Below are 11,053 nucleotides of genomic sequence, written 5' to 3'. Positions count from 1 at the left end.
AAACACTCTAAAACCAAAGATAAACTCATCAAACAAAATCTCAAACACGCTGCCTGGTGCGTGCAGAAACGTTAGTGCTTACGGTCTTCCTGTGGCGTGAATTTCCACTTCATTAGGAAAGCAAATCCTGGTTGATTTTGCATCTCGCTTCAGCTCAAACAGGATCTGGAATAACAGCCCTGGCTCTTTTGCGTTTCAAACTGAAGCACAACATCTAGAGTACACAGGTAACGTGAAAAGCCCTTAACCACGTGTTTGTGTGTGCATGTGCAGGCCTGGATTCGTGTTTGGCAGCTTTTGTTCCAACTAGTCCAAAAAATACCACACGGTCCGTCACTTTAGTACTATTCCAAATAAAACACATATCAATTAAGTGAAAATCTGCCATTCTAATTACTGTAACTTCTTGAGTTAGTTTTAAATTGAATTAGATTTAATTAGATAATTATAAGTTTCAGTTTTAGTTGAAGGTATAATGAAAATGTTGAAATATTAGTTGTATTTCTAAGTGTTTACCACATGAAAGACACCATCAACAGGACAAAAGTCGGGAGTAAATGAAGGATGAAAAATCCAGATCCGTTTTTACCTGTTTTAATGAACCCTGATTACAGATTTAATTACAAGAGCAAAAGAAACCGCATGAGAAACTAAAGTATACATGGTTCCTTGTAACGTCAAGTTTTGTCTCTCTTTACAAAGTATTACATAACCATTGAGAGAGAGATGGAAAACTTTAAGAAAAAAGCAAAAGGAGAGAGACCTTGAACACAATAAAGAAATATTTCTTTTTCTTACATCATCCCCTCAAAATTGAAAATATATATTTATATATGTACACAGCCAAAAAAAAAAAGACTTTAAAATAAAAAATGTGAAAGCATAATGTCACCCTCCCTCTTCACCTGGTTTTCTAAATTACAGCTAAAAACCAGCAATAATACAAAGCCAGAGCACTTTTATATCATGGTATCAAAGAGGGTAGAGGAATACGCTTTATTAAAATGTTCATCTTAACAGGTTAAAATCCAGGTAAGGGGTACAAACGAAATACCAGCAATAATATCAACATTAAAATGATAAATGGTAATATAAACAAAAAAGGTATAATGAAACAGCACTTTTTATATCAAACAGAGAGCGAGAGGACAACAAAGTATTTTCTAACAAATAAGGCAGCTGTCAGTTAAAATACACAGATACTGAAACGGTGTAAGGCCACCAAACAAACTCCAAAAAAGTAAAAAGAGGGGGAAAAAATGAGTGTTAAGTGTGTCAGGTCCTATACTTCCTCCTGAGATCAGGGCTCAGAGGCTGAATGTCCACTGTCTAGTTGTCAGTTTGGTGGAGTGAGGTCCCTTTCTCGAAGACGTCATTGACTACGAAGACCCTGCATTTTGCTACAAATGGAGCTGGCCGTAGCCAAAGGCTAAGCCAAATAGGATGTGTTACCTGTTCAATCTTGATCATCGTAGATAAAGAACAGCCTCCTACAACTAAAACACTGCAGAGAGACTGAGATGGAGAACGCAAATGTGACGGGTTGAGTTAAAACTATACGTAGACCTTATAAGGCCAAGTACAGCTGTGCCATTCTGGGTTCTCAACGATTGGTCAGTTGTGTTTAACTTTGTCTATAACAACACTTTTCTTTCACAGTAAAGCACTGTAGGGCCCTGAAACTAAACGGAGTTACCATATAGATTTAACTTCTGAAATATAATTTGTATCAAAACCAGCGTTTGTTCTTTTATCAAATATATATATGACTATCGTGCAATAAAGTGAGAATATACGGACTCTAAATGCAAATCTTATTTAGGATAGTTTTTTTTTTTTAAGGTACAAAACTAAATAAGGCATAAAAGCAGTGTTTGAGGTCATGTTTCTAAGGCCTCTCCTTTATGTGAGTTTGTACGTGTCGATAAAGTAACCCATTTGAAAGCACTGTGGGCAGTCAGTCTTCTGTAAAAAGGCACAATGTTTGTTCAGCTGAAGGCTTTATATTCAAAGACAACCTGTTGAATAGAGGAAAGGGATGTGGGGAGGTATGCCTGAGATTTACCGCCAACAAACCATGAAGATTTGCGTTCTTTACAAAACAGCAGGGTGTACAGGATTGTTTAAGTGGTTTTAGGGATGATTACGAAGCTAAAACCATAAAGCGCCCTCTGATACGTTGCCCCAATGTTCCTATTACGTTCCCTCAGCATTATGAAAAATAAATAAACATGTTGGAGAAAGGATAATCATGTGATTTATAAATTGTCATCCAGCTGGTGGTCATAAAGATGGACTAAAATATATAAAATGAATCCCCCAATGTATATACATGTGTTAAGATACGTTAAGAGGTTGTTGAGTGGTCCCGTCAGCCGGCTGAGCTTGCTGGACAGCTGGTAAAGTTGGTGTCTGGAGCCGGGAGTGAAGGCTGATAGCACGCTAGCATTAATGGCTCTGAAGGCAGAGACATGAAGGTCCTGGTTTGAGAGCGAAAGGCAAGCTGGTACTGCAAAATGTCTGTGACTTGAATCTTGGTATGCAAAAAACAAGAAAGAGCGTCTGTAATTGCAGAGTCTGAGAACTATGATTGAGTGGGGAGTGGAGTGGGGGGGGTTTGTCAGCCAGTATCCTTCCTGCATTTTTCACTTCATCCAAGAGTGTCTGTTTAAAAAAAAAATAAAAAAAATGTCCACTTGCCTGTGACCCTAAATTTCATGGGCATGAACGACAAGACCAAAAAAAAAAATAATAATAATAATAAAAATTTAATCACCACCATCTTTACCCAGATTTTACAGAGGTGCATCAACATCCAGTTTCGGCACTACTGTAATCTCTTTATTTAAAAAAAAGTATTGGGTTGATCCCTAAATCCTAACAGAGAGCTTCTAGGGGTAAAAAAAAATCAATGAGACTAGTGGGATGATGTTAGTCTAACACGGCAAACAAAAAGGAATGGGTTTGGTAAGCAGGTGGCTCTGGCTAAACTTGAGAAAGGGGCCTGGTTACTTAAAATGCATAAAAAAAGATGTCAGTATTAATAATTTTTAGTGTTGCAAAATTTTGAAGTGAGTGAACCTGTATGTTCAGAAGTTTAAAAGGTGGTTTGGGCATCTGAACTTGCTGAATGGATGGTCTTCACGTAACATTTGAGAGCAGCAGTTGCCTTCAGCCCTTAAGGAGGACAGCTCTGTGTTGGCAAGTTTGTGTTTGACCACGTCCTCTTCAGCAAATGTTGTTTTCTAAAGACAGCTGTGCTGTCGCTCGCTGCAGCTCAGAGCTCACCCTCCTCTGGCCCGTCCCCAGGGGTGCAGCCAAAGTCTCCGGACTCTTCCGGTCTTCATTTTCCTCCACCAGTTTAGGCTCCACATCCTGGGTAATTTCCTCCCTCTCTGCCCTGCTCTTCTTGTCCTCAGCCTCTTCAGTTCCCGCCTCCATTCGCTGGTCCTCACTCCAGCGACGTTTAAAACGTAGCTTCAGAGGGATGCAGCGTGTACCCCCAGGGCTAATGGGAGCACCCTGGCCCAGGTTTAGCTCTCGGGGTTCCGCTTTAAGACCTAAAAGACTTGCCCCAACCCCTGAGGTAGGGGCAGCTGGGGTCTTGAAGACCTCTTCCTCAAGATCATCATCATCAGTCATGCGATCGTGGTTGGGTGGAGGGGCGAGGCCACCATTGGGGTGGGGAGGGGAAAAGACATCACATTCGTCATCTTCATGCTCCTCCTCACTGATGTCAGTGACCTCAACTTCTTCCTCCGACTCCATGTCTGAGATAGGCTCAACCTACAGAAGGAAGCAAAATGAGTGTTATAGAAAACCATTTTAATTCTCAAAGGATCTACAGTGTAGGGTTTTTTTTTTTTTTTTTTTTTAAGGTGAACATACCTTGATCTTTGGTGGACCAGCTAGGGTTGAGTTATTGGTCATCATTCCAGATGGAGCAGAGTTTGAGGCTGAACCAGGCTCCCCGCTGTAAGAGAAGGAAGCAGTAGCGCTTCCAGAATTTGGAGCATGTCCTGCTCCAGCCGGGTTTGGCCCTTCTCTCTGTTTGCGACCCAGTGGTGGTGGCTGTAACTTAAACTTGAATGGAGATAGATGAGGCTCCTCAGCCTGGTGGTGCAGAGGGTGACTTGACAGGTGTGGACCTACACCCGCTGGTCCTCCCAGTCCCTTGTCTGGGCGATGGGGCTGGGGGATGACGATGTTGGGGTAGTGCAAGAATGCACGAGGACTCAGATGATAGTTGTAGACACTCTGAGTGTGAGCTTGCAGGTAGCGCTTCATGTCTTCTGGATTGAATGAGAAGTGGGAGCCCAGCATGGGTGACAGGGATGGAGAAGGTGTGTAGGGCATGTGAGATGTAGGGGTCATGGAGAGAGCTGGAGAAAGAACAGGAGCCAGCAAGCCTCCAGGGCCTGGGAGAGGGGACACTGGGAATGGAGACAAGGATTCAGGGTGGATCCTGTGTGGGGGCGCATGGGGCCCGCTCCTGGGGAGCCCAGCTGGGTTTGGCGGTGCACCGTAGACACGGAACAAAGTGTCGTGTGACAAGCGCGGATGGAGCAGGTTTCTGAAGGCACGGTCAGCCGGGCGGTCATCACTGGGAGCCATGCCCGTTTCCTCAAGCTCCGAGTTGGTGGAGGTGCCATCACTGCAGTCTGAGACAGAGCCACGAGCAATGCGTCGAGGCACAGCACTGAAGACACCAGGACTGCGCAGTTCCTCGCTAGGAGAGAGGATGTCAGATGGTGTGGATGGAGGGAAGCGGAAATGAGTGCTTACACCAGACGGGACAGGCGGTGCACTTTGTGGAACACCAGAACCTATAAGTAAGGTTGAGAAATGTTAATAATTGTTTTACTTTGTACATCAAACTAAATGGGTGGGTTTGAGAAAGATTGAGATTATGAAGCGGGGTCTTCACCTGCAGAGCTCATGTCGATGAACGGATAGTTGACCAGCACTAGCTTGTTAAAGTTGAACTTGTAGGTGAATCTTTTCCCTTTGGTCTTGTGCAAGATCCTTTTGTTGTAGTAGTATCTGTGGAGACAGTGTTGGCATGGTTACACAATTGCCAAATCCATTATTAGGAGTCACAATTTGTTGAAGGCCGTCCATTTTTATGTATTTGACATTCTTGCTCGTTAAACTTTACAACGGCAATGACCAGTTTAAAGATGAAAAAGTTACAACAGAAGCACTGAATTTGCACATTTAATCAAATAAAAATGGAATGATCGGTTTTCAAACACATTAACATGTAGTTCTCTTGCAATAAGTGATGCATCAAAAATGAAAATTCTTGGCTCAAACTGGAAACTTGGGACAGAAAACCCAAACTGTTAAATTAGCTTCTAAATATCTGTAAATTCTATAAGTAATATCAATATTAATATTTAACATTATTAAAATTAGTCAAAGTAAATTCACTATATTCTTTCTTTAGTTAGACTGGCTTTACAATAACAAAAAAAATAATCATTCAAACGGCAGATTACATTAAATCCAATTGACCTGGATCAGATTACGTGCATACCGCTTCTTATGCTTAACAAATTTTCTTAATTTTAAACCGATCTGTTAAAAATCTTTTGTGTAGCCAAAATTGTAGTAAAGTGGTGTACATGTGTGAAATGATAACATGCAGCACCTGTCGGGAAGCAAAACGTCAGACCAATTTTCCCGAAGAGAGAAAACCCAAACCCTTTTCAGTTAAAGCCTGGCATAATTACTGTATCATTAAGGAGCACTGAAGTTTATTATAACACACATGTTAATTTCTCCCATACATGAAAGGATTCGACCAACCAGATTAAGATATGTGCAGAGCAGATACGTGACTTCATGGCTATTTGAAGCTTCGGATACTGAGATGATTTATGGGTTCAGTGTGTTTAATTAAGACGTCACTGAGGGTGCGGAGAGTGCATGTGTGAGAAGACATGATGTGTGAATCGGGGCACTGAAAAGTTCACAGGCGCATACTCAACCAACAGAGAAAAGGGCACATACACAACACTTACACATGCACAACACTCTTTGAAGTGCATTTGAACTTGCTTCAAAAGAGCACAAGATCTCTTAAGCGTGTCTGTATTTGCACACGCGTGTTATGCAGACATTCACATACATGCAATACATATGCTGTTGAGTAAAACGGCTGATCCATATGACCTTTTGTTTACTTTGAGCTTAACATGGACGACATCCATTATGAAAGCAACGGTCTGGTTATGTTATGGTCTACAAGCGGCATCAGGTTAACAGAACGAGTGTGTACATGTTATTTTGCATTGTGTGTTGGCCTGCAGTCTGTTCATTTTCAACAGCTCAACAATGGGATGCCTGTACAGCCTGAAGTCTGTCTGAATGGTGTTTGAATTTTAGGGAACACGTGCAACCTCTTAGGTATGGATGAGAAGAGTGAGCAGAGAGAGAATGCCTTTTAGCCTTTCTTTCCCAAATGACTAGAATCACGCTGAACATTTCCCAAAAAAATAAATAAATCAGAATAGATTTACTAGTAAAATCGGTAAACTAAATTAAAAAGTACTGTTATTGGTAGCTGAACAAACCATGATAAAATTAGCCAAAAGTGTACATATTTGACCATCTCTTCAAGTAACATTTATTTGAAAGTCTTTTAAAATGCAATTATATTCTTATAAAAGAAAATAATAATAATAATTAAAAAAAACCTAAATATATTAGTGATGATTGCCTGGAAAAAAAATACAAAGGATGAATGATTTGTAGAGTTTCAAAAACACTGGGCAATCAAATTTTTGCAGAACTCTGTGTGGGACTAGAAATCAGCGCAAGTATAGAGCCCCAAAATTCACAATTACGTGAACGAAGAAAGCCATCTTAAACAGGAGCTTGAACAGGTCAGTGTGAGGTCACAGTAGAATGTATGTGTGCGTGTGCATGTTTTTCAGAGTTAACTTAAAGGACATGTTTTGTGTCCTCCACACGTGTTGAACAGAGGCAAATTCCCTCCGAGATCTCTGCTGTGACACTGAAGAACTTTCTGGTTCACATCTGAACTATTCATAGCTTTCTGTTGCCTTTCTTCTCCCCCCTCCCTTCCTCTTTCATTCATATGTCCATATATCTCTTTGAGAAATGAAAGGAGTTCTCGGAAGTACAGGACGCACACTAGTCCTGTAAATGATGGTTGATGAGCGCTAAGTGTGCTTGATTATTCTGGGATGGTGAAGGCAGGTTCAGTAGGTTTGAGTGGGCATCCGCAGGTTGCCATGGTGACTGGTCCAAAGTGTTGAATAACACGAAGAGACAGACAAACAGGCAACTGGACAGATTGCGCATGACAGACGAGGACAGAAAAAGGAAAAGGCAGAAAAATTGTATACTTGGAGGAGCACTAACACAGAAAGACAAAAAATGCAGAGGTGCTGTTGATCAACGTAGTCAGTAACAAGAACAAGAGCACAAAATCATCAGAGAAACAAAGCGCTCTAGACTGAGCAAAGATAAAACTGGCAGTATTATTAGCCTACTTTACCTTGAGCTGGAAGCTTAAGTTTACAGCTACAAAATGCTGATTTTGTACAAAATTTATTAGATTTATTCCAAACTATAGCGAGTTGAAATGGACTAAAGTGAGTGAGATGAACTGCTCTTCATGGGAAGCAACTCGGCTAATGGTTACCACACAAACACTAAAATGAACCACGAGAGACTTGACTAACATTTACAGTTGAAGTCAATAATCTGATGTTGTCAAGTTGCTAATCTATGATACTATTTTATCAGTCTGGTTGTTAGCTTTTTGCCAAGTTAACATTCTACATTTATGCTAGCATGTCAAGTTGACACTCTAAGCAAAAGTGAATGATGACATTATTGAATATGCAGTATATAGCTACTATCTATTGGCATAGTGTTTCAGCAACTTGCTAAGCTAGCATGCTATCTTAAGTTGTCATGTTGCCAAAAGTGATAAGGCCCATTAACACCAAGGACGACTATTATGCAAACTATTTAACTAATGTGTTAGTAATCATTCTAATTCTATGACAACAGTGGCATCCACGTCACTGCTATAATAATGAAACACAGAAAAAATACTGTTGGAATTGCTTGACTAATCAGAATCCATCTGACTTTAAAGCACGAGTATTTAAAGCAACAGACGTCCAACAGGACTCTTCTAATACACATAATGTTATCAATAAACCATAATGGATTTTATTATCAGATTTAGTCTTCACCTGAGTGCTCGGCTGAGCTTGTCATAATTCATCTGGGGCTTGCACTTGCGGGCGCCCCACAGTCGTGCCACCTCGTCCGGGTCTTTGATGACGAATTCGCCGTAATCCCCCTGCCAGGCGATGACATCGTGGTACTCCTCCTTCCGCAGCAGCTCCAGGATGAAGTGCCAGAGCTGGATCTGTCTGGAACCAGGACTCGACTCCGGCTTGTAGGCCCAGTCTGGGAAGGCAAACCCTAGAGGTCAGACACAAAACACACTTGAAAGTCTTGACACTTCCATGCAATCTAGCCAACGATTGACGAGAGTAAGGTGAGGGCATGTTTCACCACATCTTATCTCGAATAATAAGGGGTTGTATTACTTCTGTTGTCTATTAAATTACATTAAGCCAAGGGAACGATGTGTTTCCAAGCCTGTGGGCCTTTATGCAGACTAACTCTCTGGATTTTAGTCTGGTAAAAGTTTGTATGCAATTTCTATTTATCTCTCAGTCACCTCCGATTCTGAATAAGCTGTAAGAAATGCCATAGTGTCTAGCTAACAAGCGCTTCTATCCAGAATCCTTGAGGCAGTAGTCAAAATAACACTCATATACACACACACACAGATGGTACACAGCCTCTACTATTAGACTCAATACTTGCAGAAAAAGAAGCAGAAGGGCGCTGGAGGCAACACAAAAACACAGCCATGACTTTAAGGGTCTATTGTCTCATTACAGAAACTGTTCTTTGAGACATTAACATGGACAGACGGTTACACAACATGCTAAGTGACAGACCCATTACGAATCCATGCACAACGCTGAGTCAACGTGACATCGTGAAACGGCGGAAAAGCTCTTTGAAACAAGCATGTCAAACACATCAGAGAAACACCTGAGAATGTTCGCATTTGGTGGATTTGGACGAGTATTAAACAGCAAAGTCTGCAGACTCAACCCGAACGAGGTGAAGTATTTTTACTTGATCTAAATTAGACACAATGTCCTATTAAGAAAGAAAAAACTAAATCAGAGCAAAAACAATGAACCAAGATTCTATCTCTCAGGCAAGCTATATCAGGTGGGAACGACTGAAAATAACAGCATAATAATTCACACACTCATACACGAGAGAGAGAGAGAGAGAGAGAGGGTCTAGGCACATGACGTGTTGTGGTGTTCACTGGAATGCCCCTTTCCAGAGGTGTAAAGAGTACATGAAACCATACTTGAGTAAAAGTACCTTACAGTGAATAGGGCCTTTCGCACCGCAGGAACCTATTCATAGTACCAGAACTAATTGTGGAACTACCCACTTTTGGGCATTTTCGCACCACCAGAACTGGATGCGATTTTAGTACCGGACTGCCTTTTTCGAGAACCAAATTAGCTCCTACTCCAGAGCAGGGTCTAATCAGCACAACTGGTACTACCCGTGACGTAAGTAGATATTGATTGGCCAGACGCATTCGAAAACACCCTCAGTGCGCCATAATTTAAAACGCTGTGTAACATACTGTAAACATTGTGTCAACTTATTTCACAAGTATGACGAACAGCGATAAATATACGGACACTGAAGTGCAGGGACTTGTAGCAAATGTAGCACTGCCAGTTGTCGTTGGAGATTCTTAGTCCTCCTTTCCGTTCTTTCAATCGCTTTATGTATACGTCGACATTCCATGTCCATTATTGTGAAACCCGTGAGACACAGCAAAAACACAGCTCCGATCAAAGCGTCCTCCATCCTCCTGTTGTAACGTTATTGAAAGCCGTGCACAAATGACATCGCTGTTCACTGGCTTACGTCGCGTCCTAGTACACACACTCTCGGTGTGAATGCAACCCTTTAAATGGTACTGGGAAACAGGTCACGCAAAATCGTCACAGTACTTTAGTACTGTACATTTAGTTCAGGAACTAAAGCGGTGCGAAAGGTCCTTATATTACTCGAAACCAACTTGAGTAAAAGTCTTAGAGTATCTGATTTTAACAGTACTTAAGTATTTTACTTATATTAAATATAGGCTCAAAGATGCACAAGTCAAAGAGACATGCCAGTGAAAACTATTATATATATATACTTCATAAAGTTCTCTTTAGCATAACAGATAAACAAAATAATGTTAAGTAAAATTAAAAAGAACCCTCATCGCCAGCTGCAGTCAAGTCCTCATCGTAGGGCTGGGCGATATGGCCTAAAAAAAAAATCCCTGATTTTTTAACAAAAAATCCGATTCACGATTTAAATTGTTTTTTTTTCACCTACTTAAAATCAATATTCAGATGACAAAGAAATTGTTCAAAACAAGTTTTAACTTCATTTTGTTTTGATTTTACCTGAAGGGTTGTGAGTTCGAGTCTCGGGCCGGCAGGAATGGGGGAGTCGTGGCCTAATGGTTAGAGAGTCGGACTCCCAATCGAAGGGTTGTGAGTTCGAGTCTCGGGCCGGCAGGAATTGTGGGTGGGGGGAGTGCATGTACAGTTCTCTCTCCACCTTCAATACCACGACTTAGGTGCCCTTGAGCAAGGCATCGAACCCCCAACTGCTCCCCGGGCGCCGCAGCATAAAATGGCTGCCCACTGCTCCGGGTGTGTGTTCACAGTGTGTGTGTGTGTGTTCACTGCTCTGTGTGTGTGCACTTCGGATGGGTTAAATGCAGAGCACTAATTCTGAGTATGGGTCACCATACTTGGCTGAATGTCATGAATGTCACGTCACTTAAATTGCAATCAGAAACAACAAGCCAAAAAGACAAAATAGCAGGTCCTGCCATTGTAAACCGTGAAAACGTTACATAAAATAAAATGTAACGTAACATTCTTATCAT

At 41.3% G+C, this 11,053-nt stretch overlaps 1 protein-coding gene across 2 annotated transcripts in view; it reads right to left on the bottom strand.

Moving 5' to 3' along the window:
- Positions 1-578: 578 nt before the first annotated feature.
- Positions 579-11,053, bottom strand: part of LOC109111349 (ETS domain-containing transcription factor ERF-like) — a 31,736-nt gene continuing 21,261 nt past the window's right edge. Inside the window, exons 2-5 of one of the 2 annotated variants that reach the window (XM_019124268.2) lie at positions 8,238-8,472; positions 4,928-5,043; positions 3,889-4,826; positions 579-3,786 (exon numbers count right to left, since the gene is read on the bottom strand). In XM_019124268.2, the coding sequence (XP_018979813.2) occupies positions 3,229-3,786; positions 3,889-4,826; positions 4,928-5,043; positions 8,238-8,472 (1,847 nt within the window). In that variant the 3' untranslated portion in view covers positions 579-3,228. The remainder of the gene's footprint in view (positions 3,787-3,888; positions 4,827-4,927; positions 5,044-8,237; positions 8,473-11,053) is intronic. The other variant, XM_042776210.1, reaches the window with a different exon arrangement.

The sequence above is a fragment of the Cyprinus carpio genome, chromosome A19 (assembly GCF_018340385.1).
Source record: "Cyprinus carpio isolate SPL01 chromosome A19, ASM1834038v1, whole genome shotgun sequence".
Classification (NCBI taxonomy): Eukaryota; Metazoa; Chordata; class Actinopteri; order Cypriniformes; family Cyprinidae; genus Cyprinus; species Cyprinus carpio.
The sequence above is the reverse complement of the archived record's forward strand: the minus strand, read 5'-3'. Positions and strand labels throughout refer to the sequence as shown.